We start from the raw sequence: 23,707 nt of genomic DNA, 5'->3' as shown, positions 1-23,707 counted from the left end.
GCTATCCCTAACAGATCCAAGATGCTAGCCTCCAAAAAAAGGAAGCCGATCTGGTGGTCCCCTGCCATAAACAAACTCTACAAGAGAAGAAAGAAACTGTTGCAAAAAAAGAGTAAAATCCCATGACTAGAAGAACTCCCTGGTCAGCCTCAGTAAGAAGCTAAGATCCCTCATAAAATCCTCCAAAGCTAGTTATGGAAACAAAACCGCCACTGATTCAAAAGACAACCACAAAGCATTCTATAACTACGTCAAGAATCTCAATGGCAATACCTCAGATCTGCTCTGAGTTACAGCACAATGGCATTAAATATATAGAACCAACTGATATTGCCAACATCCTGGCAGGTAGGTTCAGTGCTAACTTTACCCCCCCTCACCCCCTAAAGGGCCCATCTCTATACTAGAAGAATGCAAAGTTCCTGTAATCATGGCTGCATAGGTAAAAAACACACTTTCCAAAACCAAGAACACAACATCCATGGGATCTAATAACATCCCAGGCTGTGTTCTACATGAACTACAGAAAGAACTGGCACACCACCTAAGCACCATGTTCAGTCATAGCCTCATCTCAGGCTTTGTGCCCTCTGAATGGCACACAGCAATGGTTATCCCACTCCACAAAGGGGGAGCCACCACGGACTCCGGGAACTACCTCCCCATTAGCCTAATGAGCCTGATCTGCAAGGCCATGGAACGTTTCATCATGGAACTTATAAACAAAGACACTGGTAATCTCCAAACTCTGGACCCCACCCAGTTTGGGTTTGTAAAAGGCAGATCATGTCTCCTAAATCTGATTGACTTCTTTGAAGCAGTCACCAAAGCCATAGATGAGGGTACGGTGGTTCACACAGCCTATCTAGATCTCGCCAAGGCTTTTGACATCATCCCCCACTCTGGAATTATAGATAAACTCACTAAACTAGGTATAATTCCCTATGTCACAAGATGGATTGCCAACTGGCTCACTGACACAACCCACACTGTGAAAGTAGCAGACTCCAAATCCGACTTCAGACCAGTGACAAGTAGAGTACCACAGGGTTCAGTCCTGGGTCCTCTCCTGTTTGGTATCTACTTTTCTGAAGTACAGGCTAACACAGAAGGTCCTTGGCTAATGAAGTTTGCAGATGACTGCAAACTAGGAGCCATAATTGAAACTCCTAAAGATGTGGACATCCTATAAAAGGGCCTCAATGAGACAGATGCCTGGTGTCAAAGCCATGGCCTCAAGCTCAATACCAAAAAGTGCATTGTCATCCCCATTGGTTAAAACTCTGTACCCATGAGCTACCACATAGGTGGTAGTCTACTTAACACCGAAAGCGTGATAAGAGACCTTGGGACACAGGTGGACAGTAGTCTCTCCTTTGATAATCACATCTTCACAGTAGTCAGAAAATCCTTCTACATGGCACACCTCATCACAAAAGGTTTCTCATCCAGGAAAAAAGAGGTCATTGTTCCCCTCTACTCATCACTCATTAGACTCATTATAGAGTATAATGCCCCTTTTGGTATGTACCTCACAAGACATCTACAACAACTGGAAAGGCCACAGAAGTACCTCACAAAGAGGATTACTGGCCTCAAACAGATACCTTACGCAGACCATCTCAAAAAACTCCAGCTTTACTCTTGTCACATATCGCCTACTCAGAGGTGAGCTCTGCCTAACATAAAAAACTATGTCAAACTCAGAGCTGTTGGACATGCTCCACTTAAAGAAATCCCAGTCCCTCTGAGCTACACGCTCTAGGGACCTAAACCTTGTCACCACAATAAACAGAACATGTTGAAGGGATAGATTCCTGTCCCAGAGACTTCCATACTCTGGAACAAACTACCTACCTATATCAAACAAAGCTCCTCATTAGCACTCTTCAAGAAAAATCTTGATGATTGGATAGGAAAAAGGAAATTCAGCCCGGAGATCACCTCTATGGCTCTGGTCAACAGGGGCACAGGAAAATAATTTTCTTGGGTGTCGAAAGCCAGGGTACCTTTTTGACTAGCTTGTATAGGTCCTAGGGCCGATAGCCTAATACCTACCTATGAACCTATGAACATATATAAATGTATAAATATGCATACACACACACACACACACACACACACACACACACACACACACATATACATATATACACACATACATACATATATATATATATATATATATATATATATATATATATATATATATATATATATATATATATATATATATATATATATATATATGTATATATATATATATATATGTGTGTGTGTGTATATATATATATGTATATATATATATATATATATATATATATATATATATTAGTATATTTATGGGTCTACTTCATTTGATAGAAAGCACATTTCACTGACACTCATTTGCTAGAAGTTTAATTTCACTGAAAATCAGTTGCCTTATCACAATTCACTGAAAGCTCACTTCACTGAAAACTCATTTGACTGAAACTCATTTCATCGAAAGGTATATGCCCCATTCTCCACTGCAGTGCAACACTGGAGTTAGTATATATAGTAAGGGGGGTGGGGGGCACAGCCCCTCACATTGGGGGGTGAAGTTTGGATATATAATATCTTCTGGAAAGAGTTATTCATTTGACTTGTATGCATGTTTATGGTTTACAGCGTTTCAACTATATATGACTTTACTTTCAAATCACACAGTCTTACATTCCCAAAGACCACAATACCAAGACCAAAACAATGAAACATGAATTTCCTGAAACTTCAAAAGGTCTGTTCCCACAAGATCGACTCCCAAAATTTTAAAACATTAAAGGCACACCTATACATACTACACTCCACCACAAAACATAAGCCAACTAACGCAAACAAGTCACAGCTGACTTCTCTACTTTTAAGCAGGGGGGCAAGCCCCCCTGCACCCTTCCACACCCCCTGCTAATTATATATATCAACTTCAAGATCACACTACAGTGACAACAACTGGAAATATAACATTCTACTCCTCAGCCGACTTCAAGTAACAACACCAATGCAGTTTTGTTATATTCCCTTTTCTAAATAATGTACATACCATACTATATGAAAAATGTACTTATCTTTCTGACACTTCCTGTTCTATACGCCTCTATGATATTTCCCGGACTTATTACATGATGGCAACCATCTTTTTTTTTTTTTTTATTCCATACAACATGAATTGTCTTAAGGGAACAGTATCCTATAAAAAGCTAATTAGCACTCATATAATAGCTGATCCGATATTTTAACATTCAGTATTATGGATTTTCAGTATTATAATGTTTTGCTACAATAGTCTCAGTATTTTCATCTTCGGGAATATAAGATTTCATGATTTAAAAGGGGATCCATACACATATATATATATATATATATATATATATATATATATATATATATATATATATATATATATATACAGTGCTTTGGAGCAAGAAGAAAGCAAATCACACTGAGGAAGAAAACAAAATCCTTCTAAATATACTTAAAACTGATGGCGATCCCCTGATGGGATATGGAGAATATAAGAGAAGGAAGGATGGAATGTGCAATTAAATTGTGGTAGAGTCGGTTTACTATCAGAATTGCGAACGTCATTCGGTCGAACGTTGTATAGTCGAACGCATATGGTCGGAAACACAAATGTCGAAGGCAGTATAATCAATCGAGAAATGGTTTTACCATGGGTCGAGGTAGGGAGGATGTTTGTAGTAGGGTATTATACTGTACACCTACCTCGACCCATGGTAAAACCGTTCCTGATTGATTATACTGCCTTCGACATTTGTGTTTCCGACCATATGCGTTCGACTATACAACGTTCGACCGAGTGACGTTCGCAATTCTGATAGTAAACCGGTAGATTCACTTATATTGGGTAGTCATTGCAGGCTCCAGATAAAGTACATGAGATGTATAAATGATATGAAAGATACAGTCAAAAGGAGGTCCATGACATATACTTCCATGAGCTAGCAGATAAACAGGTCCTCTGGGGCCATGGCACTTATGGCAGATAATTAGCTCCTTTCAAAGCTTATCTGAGAAGTGTTGATCACAGGTGTTCCTGCATGCACATATGGTATTGCACCTCACAGATTTGGTTAATGTCTGTTTTTTTTTTTTTATTTTTTGTACTGGATTGTTCACAAGTTTAATGCAAAGCACTGTGTCCCATGCAGTACAGAGGGAGCCATGCCTCTGTATCTGCTGTAACTGCTCCACATGCTGCAGGCCAGCATGGCCAGGCTGTAACTGAGATCAGCCGAGAGCACATATATGCTACATGTCAGCTGTGTTAGGAATGGTTGTTTTAGAAACTGAAATAATTTTATTTTCTGGTACTTGTATTTTGTTTTGTTTTGTTTTCAGATGCTGGGACATCAAGCATAGGTGGTATATCACAGCACATGCAAGCCTTCTTTTTGATGGTATTGTGAATACAAAAATAGCAGACAGGATGGCAGAGTGAATACAAAAATAATAGACAGGTGAATATTATTCTTGTATATAAAAAGCTTTACTTCAGTAAATACTTATCCTGTTCCAGGTGAAGCAATAACAGATAGCAGAATAAAGGGAAGACAAGGAGTGAGAGTAAGGTCAAGGTGGAGAAGGAAAATTGGGATGAGAATTAGATGAAGGAAAAGAAGAAGAAGTAAGTGAAGTGAGAAAAGCAGAGTCAGTGCTTGGTATGCAGAGTTTAGTATAAGGAGATACAAGGCAGGAAATAGGGGCTTTGGAGATAGGGGGAGATAGTATGTGGTCATCCTGGAGTGTAGCAGGAGGATAGCAAGTGTTGTCCAGATGATCTCTGAGAAACAACTTAAATCTGGACTTATTAGCAGTATTTTGTATGTGAAGTGGGATTGACTTCTGTCTTTTAGATATCTGATTGGAGAGGACAGAGTCTCCAAAGCTGTGGTTAGACTTTGTAACTTTTAGTAGAAACTTGTCAAAAGATCTCAGAGTTCTGGAGTTAGAGTATGGCAGAATTACATTTTTGAGGGCAGGGTAGTTGTCAGATTGGTAGAGTAGAGAGTGGGTAGTGCTTAATTGGTTCAAGGCAGTTAGAGCCAGTTTAGTATGTGTAGGGCAGAGCAGTGATGAATTCTGGGTGGAAGGTGTACAACGAATTTTGCTATTTTACTAAAGGAAGTCTCCAATTTGTTTATGTCAGCTTTTCTTAGGTTTGTGAAAATGGGGGTGGCATAAAGGAGGGTAGAGGGTAAATGTGGTCTAGCTGGATATTTTGCAGATCTGTATAGGATGCCAAGTTTCACGTGGACCATTTTGATGGTGAGAGCTTGTTTGTCAAATTTTAGACACTGATCTAGTGTTACCCCAAGTAGTTTGATATGTCCAACAGGTTCAATTTTGGTTTTATTGAAGGAGAAGATATCAAAATGGGGGAGGAGGCTGTTTGATTTGTGATTTGAGGAAAGCATTAGTTTTGTTTTGTTTGGGTTAAGTATGAATTGGTATTCTGTGAGATAATTCTCTATATCAGCGAAAGATTTTTGAGTAATTTCTAGGAGAGTTGGTAGGAATGGGGCTGAACAGATCAGGGTGGAGTCATCAGCGTATTGCACTGTGGTGGCTAAGTTTGTGCCAGTGCACAGCTTGTTTGTGAAAATGCTAAATAGCAATGGGCCAAGTATGGTCCCTTTTGACACCCCCACTGAGATGGGCAGCAGGGTAGAGAGGTCATTTTGCCACTTGACAGCATGTTGATGGTTTGATAGATAACTGTGAATCCAGGCTAGAGCAGGCTAAGAGAGTTTTAAGGAGGTTAGTTCTTTGAGTAGTTTCTGGTGTGATACTGTGTCAAATGCCTTGGACATGTCAAGGAAAATAGAGGATAATAGCTGGCCGTTATTCTGAAGCTCGCTGATCGTATTTGTGAAACATTAATGCAGTTGTGGTGCTATGCTTGGGTCTAAAACCATATTGAGTTTTAGAGAGCAAGTTATTACTTAACAGGTAGACTAGGAGTTGTGTATGAATACATTTTTTGTAGGATTTTAGCTAGTGGTGAGAGTATAGCAATTGGTCTATAATTAGAGAAGTCGGTAGAGAAGCCACCATTGTAAAGAGGGATGATGTAGGAAATTTTCCAGAGCTTGGTGATGTATTGTTCAGAGAGGGATCTGTTTATGATTAGGCAGATAGGATAAGTGATGGTGCTAGCTGCTAGCTTGAGGAATTCATTGCAGAGCTGGTCATCAGTGAGGGTAGTGGGCTTTAGTTTGAGTAGAAGCTTTTTGATAATATTGGTTTGTATTGGCCTGAAAGAAAACTAATTTGTGTTGAGTGTGGATTCAAGTGGGATTTGTAGTGGGGAATTGTTTTTATGGATCCCCAAATTTGGGAGGATTGATTTGGTGAGTTTGTTGAATAGTTGTGTAATAGGCTTTTTTGTCATTTAGGATTTGTTTTTTTGGCTCTGTTTCTTAATTGGTGGTAGGTGATTAAAGAGGATTGATCTTTGGTGGCTTGATATTGTGATTAGGCTGTGTCTCTCTCTTTGAGGAGTTGTCTGGTCTCTTTTTGTAGCCATGGTACATGCCTAAATTTGACACAGATCTTCCTGTGGGGGGGGGGTGCCTGTCTGTGTAGAATATCTAGGAAAGTATTGTTGAAGTATTCAACTGTTTAGTCAAGGTGAAGGTGTTTTAGAGGGACCCAGTTATAATGCTGTAGAAGATAGTTAAAGGTTTCAGGACAGAAATTTCTTTTGTTGTGGATGTGTTTGTATATGGTGTGTTTTTGCAGGTTCGTCTTGTGTCTTATTAGGTAGGTGTAATGCTGGTTGCTGAGAGTGTCAGGAAGACATCCAACATTGTAATCTGTAGAGGGCCTGTTTGTTAGTATCTAGTCCAGTACTGATAGCTTTTTGCTGTGTTTATCTATTCTGGTGGAAACTGGAGTTATTGTTGTGGTGGGGAGATATGTTAAAGTAATAGATGCTATTGCTGGGTGGTGTTGTATATGGGTTTGTTTGGGAGTAAATGCTGGTAATGTGATAAGTATTATAAGAGGTGGCGAGGTAGGCTGTGGTGAGTAAGCTTACTAATAAAATTTGCTGAAGTAACACTTTAGTTTAGGAGTACTTTAGAGTAGATGGGTTCCTGGGAGTGGGCTTGGTGGTTTGTTTAACTTTGTGACACTCCACTAAAGAGTAGATACACCGAGAGTAACATGTGAGAGTAATTGGATGGTGAGAGGAGTGGGTGTGGCGATAGGCTAGGGAGATGTGTTGTGATAGGTTAACGAGGAATGTGTGTTTACAGGCTACCTACAAGTGTAGGGCTAGTGGGGGTGGTTGGAAATTGGGGGTAGGATAGGGGGGAGTGGAGTAAGCCTGATTGGATTGAGGGCAAATGTAGCGGGAAGGACCCTGTTTTTTTCTTGGCCTAACAGCTGTGCAAAAAAGTCAATCTTTATGTATAGACTGTTTGAGTTTTAGAGGTGTTTCCTGCAAAAAAACATACATCAGTAACTATAAAATGAATGTTCACTTTTAGTTTTTAGGACTTTTAGACTGCCAGACTGAAAATATTTTGTTATTAATTTAAATTATTGTGTTGACATATGGGGTAGTAAATGGTTGAGCAGTCACCTGTCTTGCTAATGTCTTTCTTTCACTTTCTGTCTTACTTATGTCCTTGTCTATGATGCACCCTGATTGTTCTCATGCACAAGTTGCACTATTCAGGATAATTGATCCCATAGGACCCATTATGTTCTTTGCAGCAAAAACTTACAATCAGAGGAAACTATAAGGCCATTTGGAACTTTGCAGAATTTCTCAGAATGGAATCATGCATCATTTTTCAGCACTTTTGTACCATATACTTGAGTACAAAAAATATATAAAGTAGGGCTACTACAAAATGACATGAACTTAACACATCCCTCCAATAACCCAACTTTATGTCAAAAACTACAGTAGGGCTGCAGTTATTGCATGTTACATATTTATTCTTTGTTGACTTGGTGGGTTGGATGCTCTTTGGACTTTTATTGGCCATGTTCCAAGTGCAGAAGGCACAAAAGCAGAAGCAAATGGTTCAGTTGCAGTACTTCTAGGATGATACAAGTAAACAAAATTAGTTTATACAACTTCAGGATAAACTAATGTCTCTTGCTGTCTGACAAGTTATATCCATTTAAAGCAGAAAGCATTTGAGTAAAAGCATTAATTCCTTTTGAGCAAAATTGTTAAGGTAAAGAAACTAGAGTCAGGACATGAAAGGGAAGTATGGTCAAAGAACTGAAGATAGGTAAAAAAGTTATAAAAAAGTACATAAAACAAAGGGAGGTTTAGTGATTAGTGGAGCAGAAAGAGAGTTGATTAGAATAGAAAGTGTTAATGTACTGTTACAACTGAAAGAAACCGTAAGATATATTTATATATTTGCCATATATATAAAATTAAAATCATAGCTTCATAGGTTCATAGATGTATACTAGGCTAACATCAACTGTAGCCCTTAAAAGCTTAGCTGTGCAACCTAAATGTGACCCGCAAATGTGATTTATATTTGATTTGAAGGGGGTGATTTACTGTCTGCCTCTGTCCATCAGAGACATAGGAACCAGACCAGGGTGAATTTCTGATTACCCACCTATTGGTCCCAGTTGCACTTAAATAGGGACAGGGAAGAACTCTGCTTCATATGTAAATTCTCTGGGAAACATGTCTGCCTCTCCAACACATGCTATTTATGTTGCAAGCAAAATGTAGGTCTTTTGATCTAGTAGTTCTGATGCTATTTGTTTTGTGGATGGGCAAAAGGTTCAGCAAAACAGGGTACAGAAATGCCTTGTACACCAGGCAAAGATCACCTCTCAGAAGTCTCTATGACACCTAGTAAAGTGACAGAACTGTGAGACACTCAGCCTAGGACATTGTGCTTAGTCTCTGTATTCTTTTTGTAAGAAACCTTTGTGGATGTTCCAGTTGCTGCATGTGTCTGGTCAAATACATACCAAAGGGAGCAATATACTCTATGATGGACCTGATGGGTGCTGAGTACAGTGGTATGATGACATCTCTGGATCTATATGCCATGCCCTATCTTATAATTTGAGCAACATAGAAGGATTTTCTTACCACCATGGACACATGTTCGGTGAAGACAAGGTTATTATCTACATGAGTTCCCCCTGACTAAAATCAACTTTTATGGGTGTTTTATGGCTGACACCTTTACCCTGGGTGACCGATTTCCTAAAATGTGGTATAATGCATTTCTTGGTATTAAGTTTTAAGCTATGCCTTTGGCACCAAGTGTTTGTCTATATTAGACCTGTCTAAAGGGTGTTCTTGTTTTGGGTAGATTCAATGACTGCTCCCATTTTGCAATCAGCTGCACACTTAGCATACCTTTCAAACATACCAAATTCCTCGGCATTTACTGGTTTTGAGGTCCAAATAATGGGGTGTCACAAATTTCCAATCGGCCCCCTTTGTTCTCAATTCTATCCCAGCTTTTTTTTTACATTCTTTCCCTCTGTAGTTTTTCACTGATGTCATCGTATGCAGAAGCGTACGCGATGATGTCAGCATCATGAGCTGCCTGCCAGCCTGCTGGAATTGGCTGAGGGCTCATTGTTTATGGTCAGCAATCAGTGTGCATGTAGGTCTGCAGCAGCAGAGTTTTCAGTTAAGGAAAACAAAGTAAAACACTAGCCGTTAGGACCATTCCGTACATTTTATTGTGCTGATATATAGAACATCTGGTCATGCTGCATTTTAGTGTGGGAATTAAGCATTTGAATTACTGTGATGCTTATGCTCCTGAACTTGGTTGCACACAATTATTTGAATTGCTGTGATGTATGTGATTCCATTTGTTCTTTCTGAAAAGACTTGTTGCTTCATATAGGTGTGTATGTGTGGGAAACACCCCAGTTAGGTGTAAATGGTGGTTAAGGTTATTCAGGCTCAAACCCTATACCCTAGGTACAAGAAGCAAGACCCTGAGTTCTCTAAACATAACACTACTTCTCAACAAAGGAGTTATAGCTCTTAACTTTACAAATTTTCACAGAATGTCTGGAATGTTTGGCTCATACTTTTGGTGTGCTCCTTTTAAAATTTAGATGGTGCAGTGGTAGTATTGTCACCTCACAGGAAAAAGTTATCTGGTTCAATTTTTGGCTGAAGTGAATTCTAACTGGAGTTTGTATGTCTTCCCTGCATTTGTGTGGGTTTCTTCTGGGTGCTCCAGTTTCCTTCCATGATACAAAAACATGCATTTAGAGTGTTTCTCCCCAGGCCTCTACTAAAAATTGTCTTAGTTCCAAATCAGACTTTCACATTAAACAAATGTAAAATAAAATTTGTGTTCTTCTGGCAAATCAATGAGAACTAAATTTACTAAACATTGATAACCATTTAAGTTTCAGTCTTCCTATCTTTCAGGAAACACATGGTAATGCAACATTTTATTCTAGTAACTTTCTAAGATTATACAAGCAATGTTTAAAATGTGTCCCCAATTCTGGGCCTTTGCCCCTCCCCCACAGGTTTTTCCTCATTTCTTGTGCTGCAGAGTTCTTCAGAGAAAGAGTAGTTTAGTGCTACTTATGCAAAATCTGCCTGCATTGTCAGTAGCACAACTGGTACTATGCTTGCTTTTGCTGCAGAAGGCTGTGGTTCTACTCCCACAGTATGTAGATGAATTGCTGATACTGTACGGTGTTGTACTTTTGAAGGGGTTGGATTCTGCAGTCCTTTGGCAGAGATACCTTGTAACTATGCACCTGTTATCAGTTTGCCAGCCATTCCCTGTCGAAATATTACTAGATTATCATTTTTTTAATGCAACACAGGCAATTTATTCTTCAAGGGCAACAGATGACTGTGCATATTTACTGATACTGGTAGATTATAAAAGTCTGAGTAGACTTTAATGATGGAAATGTTGTGAATTTTGAAGTTTTGTCATTATTGGTTCATGCATTTTGTTTCATTGCTTACTGGAAAAATGTTCAAAACAATAAATTTAAAACACTCTCTAACAAGTGTGCTGCATTATACAAGAAATATAATGTAATACAGTCAGGAAGGTGTATCAAAGAACATGTGTATGTTTCGTGTGCAAGGGGCCTATGATATGAAAACGGCTCAAAGGTAATCTTTATCCGCCACTGGCCAGATGCATTTTCTTTGAATGTGGGTTTCAATGCTGTTTCAATGGATGTGAGTTTCAAGGGCAGAGAAGTTTTAATGCTAAGTCTATTTTCATTGTGAGACTGCATTGTTTGTTTAGCAGACGTATATTAGTGTCTGTGTTATAAAATGTAAAATAAAGCTTTAAATAAAATCCAAATAATCATTGCAGAAATAAAGCAGTATGCACATTACAGTGTTTGTGGTAAATGGGGTGAAATATCCAAGTAATGGGACATTGGAATGGCTGCAGGGGGACTCTGGGGCCATATTTTGGTTGTCTGTTCTTCAGTTTGTGTTTGAAAGTTGTTATCCTGCATTTCCATTGGGGTGGATGGGATTACATAATTATGTATGCAAATTTTATGTTAATTAGTGTACAGATTTGTGCCTATTTTTCATGGGCCTTTGTCCAGATGTTTGATGTTTCCAGGTTGAGAGGTATGACACTTGATTAGCCAGAGGCCGTTGACATTGGTATTGACATCTGAGAAATAGATGCTAAAAGGAGCATGGGCCTAGCACAGAGCCCTGGGGGACTCCACTGTGACTGCCCTCCTTATAGAGGTGGCCTCATTGATTCTAACCTCCAGGGTTCAATTAGTGAACCAGTTAGCTATCCGATGTGTTAAAAAGGTGTTTATACCTAGTTATATAAGTTTGTTGACAATGCTCAAGTGGGGTGTTGTATCAACTGCCTTAGCCACATCTAGATAGGCAGTATGTACAGTTTTCCCCCTCATCCACTGCCTTAGTGACCTTTTCAAAGAAATCCACCAGATTCAGTAAGCATGACCTTCCTTTGACAACGCTAGACTGGGATAGATCCAATGTCTGAAGATCTCCTATGTCGTTGATAATTTTCATGATAATTTTTTCCATGTCTTTGCAAATTAGGCTAGTCAGACTAATGGATCAATAGTTTCCAGGATTTGTTGAGGGTTCTTTCTTATTAAGTGGGGGGGGGGTAACCACTGCAGTCCTTCATTCATGAGGTACAAAGCCTGTTTTAAGACTATAATTAAATAGTGACTCCAGCGGTCCTGATAAGTTGTATTTTAGACTATTCAGGAGGCATCCTGGGGTGTTATCAGGGGCCCACTGAGGCTGTGCTCTTGGCTTTAGTGAGTATTGCTAGTTGATGCTCCATATTTATAGCTCAATCGGCTGTATTTCAGGGTATTATTAGAGGGTTGGTTGGGGGGGTGGGGTAAAGTTAGAACTGAATTTGTCCACTAACAGATTTGCTATATCACCAGGCTTTGTGAATGTGGCAACATTAACCACCAGTTCAGCACATTGCTGTTTGCTGCCTTTGAGGTTTCTGATATAGCTGTAGAAAGCCTTATGGTCATCTTTCACCTGGGATGATATCTTAACCTCAGAACTGTCTTTTCTTGACTTAATGAGCCCTCTTAGTTGTCTATTTACATTGATCAGAGAGATTTTTTATCTCCATGCGAATCAATCTTCCTGATTTTTGCCATGTTTTTTTCCTTTTGTTGTATATCTTGTTTAATTTGGGATGCCTGCAGGGAATTTCTTTTCTGTGGCTAGTTATGGGCTTACTTCTGGTAGGTACAGCTGCCACTATTCAGCCATTGAGATGGTTGTACAGAGTTTCTGAGAGCAATTCAGCATAGGCTGATTTGTTCTCAGGATTTGGAGGGGCAATTAATTTTGACCAGCCATCACTGAATGAAAGGTAATTTGCCTTGGAATTGTTTCTAACTGTTACTGGCTTGAATGAAATTACAGAGCTGATTTTGATTTTGAAGGAGACAACTTTATGCCTGGACCTTAGCAGGGAGAACAAGACATTGAGGGTGTGCAGTGTTCTCCCATATTTATGAGTATGAGGTCCAGTATGTTGGAGCCTCTATTCGGCATATTCACTATTTGGTCAAGATTGTTTATATTTATGAAGTCCAGCAATCTCTGTGCCTGTAGATATGAGACCATATAGGAATCCCAACCTATAGAGGAGTAATTAAAGTCTCCCATGAGCAGGGTGTTAGGTTGGAGGGTCAGTGTCTCCAGTAGGCCTGAGTATGCATTGTGAGCTTCTTGAGACATGTAGGGTGACCTATAACCAGCCTGGATATGGTATGGGATTTTGTCTGTGGTAATCTGCACATGGAGGAAGCACGTCATCCTCTTCGACCACCTTAGAGGTATGCTTGTTATTGATGTATACTGAGACACCTCCTCCTTTAGCCCTTGTATGTGCAGTTACTGGTCTAAAAGTGCAGAAGGCACTGAAACCTTGCATTGCCGGGGTACTCTCGGCTGCTTTAAACCATGTCTCAATACCTGCACAGATAGCTATACTGTTGAGTGTGAAGAAGTCTTTTAGGGGGTATAATTTTTTAATAAGGCTCCTGGCATCAAGCAGTAACACCTTGAGGTTCTGTTGAGCTGATTGTACTATCAATTTGGCATTGCCTAAAAAAAGGCACTGGAAAGGTGCCAACCGTCCTTGGCAAAGCAATGTTGGTCTACTGACCATGTCCTCCCAAGCTTACAATTATTGGATCTTCTTAGAATGACACCAGAAAGGCAAACAGTTGTTGAAATCAGTCATTTTTTTCTTATATTGTGGCATCATCCTCGGTGATGGTAATATGCTGCTCAGTGCCAGGCTCATGCCAGGATAAGACACATAGGCTGAAAGCTCCATAAAGCCTCTGTTCATATAGTCAGGGGAGGTACATCTCAGGTCATTTCCTCCTAAATGTACTATGATGAAATCATACTGGCACCTGTGGTGTAATGACTTGAGTAAATGCTTGATTTGGTGGATCCTGGCTCCAAACAAGCAACTAACAGTTATCTCCTCCTTGTTCGGCCTGATTAGGGAAGCATCAGTATATCCTACAATTGTGTCCCCTGTGATGATAGTCCTGGCAAGTGTGTTTACTTACCTTAGTGGCTTAGTGTTTGGGGCTTCAGTATGAGTTACAGTATGTGTTTTGTTATGTGTGTTTTTTCTGTGGACCTTTTAATTTGCTGAAGCATTGTTTTGACAGCAGGCAGTCTAGGTCATCTTTGTTGTTTAGGAAGATTGCTTTTAAGTGCCTCAACATATGTTTATCTACGTGTGTGTTGTGTGATACGTGATGTGGGTGTTGCATGTGTGATTTCAACAACTTGATGTGGACTTGAATGAGAGAGGTTATCCTCCAGTGTCATTGTGTAATTACACCTCTTGGATACTGGGCCTTATTCTTTACGAATTTAGTGGTTGTCAGTAAACATGAGAAAATTGTTACATTTTCTCAAGATGGCCATATCCACCAAACTGGCTACAAAGAAAATTGTATAACCATATTGTCCAGTTCTTTGATGTGTGAGCTACAAGGGGGTGGTTTATTAGGGTTAGAAAGGTATTAAGGGTGCTTTGTTTGTGCAGACTAATAAGGGTACTTTACTGGGACAGATTATGCTAAACAGTACTAAATTTTACTAACTTTAATGTTTACACAACACTGAATTCTACTAAAGCTGTAGAAATTGTCATTCAAGGCCCAGCTAGCTGTTCTAAGTTTGTTGGTGCAAAGGTATTTGCTCTATATTGTTGCTTTATAAGTTACAGTTTTATGGATTGTTCTACAGAGAAAATTTGCTTTCTAGGTGTTTGTTACTGCATAGGGCACTACTAACCCATGCAAAGATGCAAAATTTATAACAGCTCAGAAAAAAACAGAAAAGTAAATAATGATCTCTCTGGCCAATAAAGCGATTGCACTATAAGACCTTTTGTGTATTTCCCAACTGAGATAGACTAAGCAAACACCTCCTCATAAGATTTGAAATAAGTATGCTTAATCATGAACATTGCTTACCAGTTTCATTGCTTATTTCTCCCTTGGAACATTGAATGCAATCAAAGCAACAGAATGGTTCTCCTCTACGAACAGCTTTCCTAAATCCAGGAGTACACGATTCACTACAGACTGAGTGCGGGATCTATTAAAAGACAATTCATTTTATACATTGCTTCAGAAACTTAAGGACACATAGTGCTTAATGTAGAAATCTGTTGTTACAAGAAGTGAACTGACCTACAGATACATTGCAATGGATGGTGAAATGATGTATAAGAAATAAGAAAGAAAGAATGACTTTCTTATAAGGGGCTATAAATACAAATCAAGTCCATTTATCACAAACATTACATTAATAGGAAACAATTCAATTTAGTCAAAATTTGCTTTACTGCTAAAATGTGCACAATTAAGTGTCTTAAGCTATTAATAAGTGAATATGTATGTGTGTGTGTGTGTGTATTATATATATATATATATATATATATATATATATATATATATATATATATAGTTCCACTTCATATCGTCGAAAGCTCATTTCATTGAATTTCAAAACAGCGAAACCAAATCATCGAAAACTCAAATCATCAAAAACTCATAACATCGAATCTCAAATCATTGAAAACTACAAAGCATCTAGAAATAACATCCCAGACACTGTTTACTATGCCCCCCACACCCCCCAAAAATTAAATATAACAACTCCAAGGTCGCACTACAGTGGGGTTAAGAAATTACCTTTTTCCCCCACTGTAGTGTGACCTTGGAGTTGGCATATTTAATGTACGGGGGTGCCGGTGGGGCTTGCCCCCCTTCATAAATGTAATAAAAACTCTGTGGGATGTTATTTCTAGTTGATTTGTAGTTTTCAGTGATTTGAAATTCGATGTTATGAGTTTTTGATGATTTGAGTTTTCGACAATTTGGTCTCGCTGTTTTGAAATTCGATGAAATGAGCTTTCGAAGGTATGAAGTGGAACTATATATATATATATATAGATATATATATATATATATATATATATATATATAAAACTAGATATCTATATATATATATATATAGTTTTATATATATATATATATATATATTTATATATATATATATATATATATATATATATATATATATATATTTTTATATATATATATCTATATCTATATAGCTATATCTATATATATATATATATATATATATATATATATATATACACACACACACACACACACACACACACACACACACACACACACACACACACACACACGTTTGTACAGTTTCTCGCAAATTATTTTTCTTTCCTAGTAGATTGTCAAGTATAGCTGTTTATACTCTATCTCTCTATGCCACCTTTATCATGTGCTAACCCTAATTTTGTCACTACCCCTAAACTCAACCCAACAACTTCCTTAGAAAAAACCCTTTCTGTACCCATGCTTCCACACAAGACATTCTATCACACAACATATACAGCAACTCACGTGTACAACCCTAAATCTGCCCTCTTCCCTCTCTCTTATTATACCCCTAACCTACAAAAAGATCTGCAAGGCCATGGAACGTATTATAATGGAACTTATAAACAAAGACATTGGCAACCTTAAAACACTGGACCCCACCCAGTTTGGGTTCATGAAGGGCTGATCTTGTCTCCTGAACCTTACTGACTTAGTCTACAGATGGTAAGTCAGTCCACATAGCCTATCTGGACCTTGCTAAGGCCTTTGACACCATCCACCACTCTGGAATCATAGATATACTTACTAAGCTTGGCATTAATCCTTATGTCACTCGATGGGTTACCAACTGGCTTACTGACAGAACCCATACAGTAAAAGTAGCTGACTCCAAATCCAGCACCAGACAAGTGACAAGTGGAGTACCATAGGGTTCAGTCCTGGGACCTCTCTTGTTTGGAATCTACTTCTCTGAAGTACAGGCCATCACTAAGGGACTCTGGCTAACAAAATTCACAGATGACTGCAAACTTGGAGCCATTATTGAATCCCCAAATGATGTGGATTCTCTACAAAAGGGCCTTACAGAAACAGATGCTTGGTGCCAGAGCCATGGGCTCAAGCTCAATGCCAAGAAATGTATAGTTATTCCCTTTGGGAACAACATGTACCTGTGAATTATCACATAAGTGGTAGTACACTAAACACTGAAAGTGTGATAAGAGATTTAGGGACACAGTTGGACAGTGGTCTCTCCTTCAATAACCACATCACCACAACAGTCAGGAAATCCTTCTATGTGGCACACCTCATCACTAAGGGCTTTTCATCCAGAAAAAAGGAGGTCATTGTTCCACTGTACTCATCCTTCATTAGACCCATTATAGAATACAACACCCCATTTGGTATGTACCTCTCAAGACATCTGCAACAAGTGGAAAGGCTGCAGAAATACCTCACTAAAAGAATCACAGGCCTAAAGCAGATGCCCTATGCTGACTGCCTTAAAAAACTCCAGCTATACTCTGTCACATATCGTCTACTCCGAGGCAATCTCTGCTTAACATACAAGGCCATGTCAAACCCAGAGCTGTTGGAGATGCTACACTTAAAGAAATCCCAATCCCTCAGAGCCACACGCTCCTGGGATCTACATCTTGTCATCACAATAAACAAAACATGCTGGAGGGATAGGTTCCTGACCCAGAGACTCCCCAGACTCTGGAATAGACTGCCCATACATGTCAAGCAGAGCGCCTCTTTTGGCCCTCTTCAAAAAGAACCTTGATGATTGGATGGGAGAAAGGAAATTCACCCTGAGGATCAAGTCATTTGCCCTGCTAGACAGGGGTCCAGGGAAGTAAATAGAGTGGGAAGAAATAGCTAGGGAATTGTTATGGCTAGGCTTGTATAGGCCCTAGAGCCAATAGCCTAGTACCAACCTATGAATCTATGAACCTATAAGAGATCTGAGGATGCAGGTTGACAGCAACCTCTCCTTCGACCACCACATTGCCACTGTGGTCAAAAAGTCCTTCTATGTGGCACATCTCATTACCAAGGGTTTCGCATCCAGGAAGAAAGAGGTCATCATCTCTCTCTCTATTCTTCACTCATTAGGCCAGTCATTGAGTATAATGCCCCATTTGGCATGTACCTCACTAGACACCTGCAACAGCTGGAGAGGCCACAGAAGTACCTCAAGAAGAGGATCCTAGGCATTAAACACTTGTCCTACATGGACAGACTCAAAAGACTCCAGATATTCTCTGTCTCATATCGCCTACTTAGAGGTGATCTCTGCTTGACTTACAAAGTAGTGTCTGACCCTGCACTGTTAGAAATGTTACATCTAAAGAAATCCCAGTCTCCCTGCACCACACACTCCAGAGACCTCAACCTCATTACCACAATCAACAGAACATGCTGGAGGGACAGATTCCTCACTCAGAGGCTGCCCATGCTTTGGAATAGACTTCCAATATGTGTCAAACACAGCACCTCTTTGTCCCTCTTCAAGAGAAATCTTGATGAGTGGATGGGTAATAGAAAGTTCACCCCAGGGATCACTCAGTGGATCTACTTGATAGAGGCACTGGGATCTAACGTTGGGCGGCACAATGCCAGGGCACTTCTATGGGCTAGGCTTGTAAAGGGTCCAGGGCCATTAGCCTAGTACACACCTATGAACCTATGAACCTATGAGTCTCAACCCTATGGTCAAACGTTTTGGAATACCCAAAAGTTTCAGCATTAACAATCCCAAGCTCACACAATTTATCCATATACACACATTCTACCTCTGTGTCACATTTTCATCACCTGTTAATGAACCCTCTCTACAAATTTACTTTATCCTGTTGACAAACTGATGACTCAACAGAGTGAAATTTACCCATGAATACATATATATTTATTTATAAACTTGCACAGATATATATATATATGTATCTATTTCTCTCTACATATAGGTAGATAGATATAGATATATACATACACACATATATATATATATATATATATATATATATATATATATATATATATATATAGATAGATAGATCAAAGATATACAGACCTGCAAAGTTTCATGACGTACTTACTAATATAACAATGCTTTATAGGGTGCTTTTAATTCTGACTTGTACACGACTCACAAGGCTATAACAATAACTACACACCTTTTGAAGTATACTTCGGTCACAGAAATTGCTACATTAAGCATTTTTACAAATGAGTAGATAAATTAGCACTTAATTCATTTTATGTATCATTTAGTTGTTTATTTGCATTCCTATCATAGTAAAAAAGGAAATATTTTGAGAATGATGTTGCAAACTGTTCACTAACCATTGTGTTGTACACATTCCATGAAATCAGGCTGTCATTAATGTATAAATTATATCTGGCAGGAAGGCTTGAGTCATAGTAGCCCACGTGAACATACTTTGTCATTCTTCCATCACTCGCTACCTGAAAGTTTAGTATGTCATAAATTGCGGGAGAATCTCCATTTCTGTCAAAATAAACGGTCTCACCAGAACTGTCTTTGAAAATTACATTCTTCACATAATGTAGGAGCTGTGGAGTTTAAAAAATATAGTCAGTCACATATTTTTTTAATTATAACAAAATCAGGCAGCTGTATATAGAGTTTTTTGCAAACTAGTATATAGTTCATGCTTTTCTTTTTAATTAGTTAACACTGACTAGTATTTATTTCTTTTCTCTGTTAGCTGATAATCTGAAATAATTTTACTTAAAGCATTTTCCCATGTGGTTACAGCTGTATACAACCTGCATACCTGCATCAGTAATAATAACGACAGTAATAATCACAAACTTAGTAATCGACAAAAGAGTCGTTTTGGTACAACCAGCTGTATTTTTCTCAGACAGCCGTTTCACAGTTTAGATGGACTTTTAGATCTGTTAAATTACTTACTGTAATCTGCTAATATCAAACCCACATACTTTCCATGGACAAAAATGCACTGTTATGTCATCTGAGGATTGTATTGGACTGGGGCTTCTAGATGTGGATGGCAGTGCTTGCTGCAGTGGGAAAATATCCATTTCCCCTACCTACATTGATGTATTAACCTTAAAGGTGAGTGTAATACATGGTGTGGGGATAGGAGATACAGTCCTTTGCATGCATGATGAGGTGGGTGGGTTAAGTCCTATAGAAGAACCAACTTATATTTTTGGAGACTTTCAACATTTTTATAAAGCCATTGTCTGATTCCTTTCAACTTTCATATTATTTGCCTCAAACTATATTTTTAATTGTCTGAAAACATTTGGCTGTATTTTTTTTGCATTAAACTGAAATTGAAAGATGAATTTATATTATCAAAGTCCATCATATCATAAAAAGTTATGGCAGTGCTGGGAGATACATTTGTCCCTTCAGCATGTCTTATTTAAGTCGCAGCCATATTTAGGTCCCTGGAATGAATAGTCTTAGTCTCATTAGATTTATAGGTATGCAGCAAGTTCAGAAGGTTTGGGTCTTGGATTATTCTGCAGGCCAGGCATAAGTCTCCTAGGCACATTTTTTAATGAAAGGAACAGGCCTCACTACAGTTCACAGGAAGGAAGTATCATATTACATTATATACTAAATTCCCTCACTAGACAAGACCTTCCTGCCTCTGATGCTGTGCAAAGGAATCATATTCAGACCTTTAATACACATCATTCCCAGCAAAGGGCTTGGGTTCTTATAGAAAAGGAGTGGATATTTTGACTGGAAAGAAAGGAGTATAGCAGTAGAAACAGAGTCAGCCTTAGGTCAAGTGGTGCCTTAGGCAAAAGGACTCCATAACACCCTCCCACACTACCTGGTACCCCCATCCTGGTCTATTTACACCATCCAGTTTACTGGAAAATTGACCCAGATAGAGAGGTGCCCTAGGCAGCCACCTAGTTGGCCTATGCCTAAGGCTGGCTATGAGTAGAGAGCCCCCCAGATTTAATAAACTCCATGTAGGAATAGTGTAAGCCCTACATGGAGTGTATCGTGGCCATGTCTGCAGCTCATGAAGGAGTGATACTGAGAGGGAGCTGTGTACACGGTTACTGAATCAGTGCTAGGGGGTGTGTCACAGTGCTTGCAGAAGTGTAATACACCACCTATGCTGTCAAAGTGCCATACATCACTAAAATATGAAAGAAAGTGTCCTTGGACACTTATTTATTAATATTTCCTGTATGTTACACAGGGGGTGTCTTACAGTGTCTGTAACACACCTCCTGCACTGTCAATGGGCTGTACGGCACTAAAATATTAAATTGTAACTGTGTCCTGGTCAGTATGTAAAATAAATACGTAGGGGGTGTGTTACAGTGTCGTAACACACCCGCTGTAATGTCCAAGTGTCATATACCTGTGTATATTTTTAAATTGTTTTTTTCATTCGTTTTTTTTTTTTTGTGTGTGTGTGTGTGTGTTTGCAGTCAAGTTTAAGCTTACCTGAGCGTGTTTGTGTGGTGCAGTGCATTGCTTAGCAAAGCTTAAATGTAACAAAAAGCTAAATAGAAATGCATAGCTGAAATCTTCACAGTTATGTTATCTGAATGGTTAGAGTCCTGACCTTGTACGCAGTAGGTGCACTGTTTGAATACGGGTACAGGCTGTTCAACTTTTATATGTGATAGCAATATTTCATGCATTATAATTTTTTATTGATGTATTTAGTGATATTTGTTACCTGTGTTAGTCCAGCTAATCCAAAAGCCCTTTTTCAGTGGAGTCCTGTGGAGCAAAGCTTCAGTTATACACAAGTGTCCAATACAATACAGTCACACTCCAAGTACTGTAATTAAAATATTTAAGGTTAGTGGATATAAAGTAAAAGGCATACATAATAATAAAAGTATCCCTAATTATGAATGACTTTCAATATTGTTTTTTTTTTTTTAATTTTTACAAATATCTGGTTAGCCTGTAGCTAAGCTCTGCTAAGGAGTGCTAAGCTAAGCCAAGCAATGCTTAAAGAGGACCTGCTTTAGCAGTACTTAGCAACATGCAACTCTGCTTAGTACTGCTAAGCAATCCCCTGTTTAAGCAGTCTTCAGCACAGCTAAGCAGGTTTGTGTGATGCTAAGCAGAGCTACACATTTTCAAAAATAGTCAATGGTGGCAAAGGGTGGGAAAACAGCCTTATTTAAACTGAACAGGTGGGAATACAGGCAGAACTGGTTGGAGTTTGATCACTGCAGGAGCTGTGGCTGGAGTTGGAAAGGGAATGCACTTTTGGGCACAGCGCTGGAAGCATGTTGGAGTCCAGGGTCATGGTTGGAGTTTTAGTAAAAGACCATGATGCCAGATTGCTGCAGGGCCAGAACCAGGGCTCTGAATACAAGTCTGAGACCTGGAACCATCTAGCACATGACCTCATCAATGCCACTGGAATCTCCTGCACTGGTGAGCAGGTGTGTCACCACTATGACGACCTGAAGCAAAGGAAGGGGGGGGCTCTTGACCCAATGGACCCAAGATGCTCAGGACAGGATTGCCCCAGAAGTTTATAAGTATAGCAAAGGGTTACTTATCAAATTTTAGTATGAATATCTGACTGACAGGTATGCATTGTGGTGTGTTCCCCCCCACAGCTGCAGAGGAGAGGGTTTGCAATCTAAAGGCCCATGCCAGGCACCTAGTGAGGATGTGCCGACAGTGTGGTGAGTACATATCTATCTTGCAATATATAGTACAATAAATAAGAAAGAGTATGTTGTTTACTACCAGTAGGCATAGTGTGTTCTGAGTGTACTGCAATAAATATGTTCTTAGACCCACAGTGATATAAGTGAGTAATGCCAGGTGCTTTTCAATACAGATGAAGGCAGCAAACAAGCTACTTTTGATGAAAGAAATCTAATACCGTAGTAATAGTGTGTAGGAATGACACAAGTATATACTGTAGTACTACTAAGAATCTTGTAATAAAGTACACTGTGATTGAAACTGTGAAGATAATAAATGACATTCATTCATCATTTACAGGATATGCAGTACAAATGTATTCAGAATTTTGAATGTAATAAACCACTGTGACATGTCACCCTAAATAAAGTTCTATCTTCCAAGTGTTGTGTTTATTTTGGTCTGTTGTTGAATAAATCCAATTGTACTGGTGCTCCACAGCAAATATATCTCTGACACCATGAAGTGACTGAAGTTTGGTTGATAAAGAACTGTTATGCTAAAGTGTAGATGTGGAGCTGTAGAACAGGATCCAATGCAATTTGATATATGTTCTACACTAAGATCTGAACCTTGTATAGTAATATGTAATGCATTATAGTGTTTTTCCCTCAGGATTGTTTTGTGTTAACCTTTGCATTTCAGCTGTATGTATTCCTGAATGTAGGTACGCTGATGCAAGCTAGTATGAGACTATAATTGCATGAAGACTGCAAATTAATTTTTTATTTATTTTTATTTAACATTTGTTTACTGGGAAAGTCCAATTTGAAACAAAGCCAGTTTTCAGCGGATGCCTGGCGAGAAATGCTCCAGATGCATGTCTTTGAAATATAGTGTAAAATAATAATATGAAATATATCATGTGCAAATGTATATGGATCAGGTATGCAACCCAGTATCCCGATATGGTCTGTACAGATCACACATATTCCCATCCACTAGGGGTTAAATGTATACACCTGCATTCCAACTATTAATACACACTTCCCCTACTACATGAATCCCAAGCAT

General features: G+C 38.9%; 1 protein-coding gene across 1 annotated transcript in view; it reads right to left on the bottom strand.

The window, feature by feature from the left end:
* LOC122801269 (vomeronasal type-2 receptor 26-like) overlaps positions 1-23,707 on the bottom strand; it is a 48,303-nt gene that overhangs the window by 10,901 nt on the left and 13,695 nt on the right. The window contains exons 2-3 of the mRNA XM_044070819.1: positions 19,330-19,560; positions 15,040-15,163 (exon numbers count right to left, since the gene is read on the bottom strand). Of these exons, the coding sequence (XP_043926754.1) occupies positions 15,040-15,163; positions 19,330-19,560 (355 nt within the window). The remainder of the gene's footprint in view (positions 1-15,039; positions 15,164-19,329; positions 19,561-23,707) is intronic.

This window comes from Protopterus annectens, chromosome 4.part1 (genome assembly GCF_019279795.1).
Source record: "Protopterus annectens isolate FY-2018-M chromosome 4.part1, PAN1.0, whole genome shotgun sequence".
Classification (NCBI taxonomy): domain Eukaryota; kingdom Metazoa; phylum Chordata; order Ceratodontiformes; family Protopteridae; genus Protopterus; species Protopterus annectens.
This window is presented reverse-complemented; position numbering and strand designations above follow the sequence as displayed.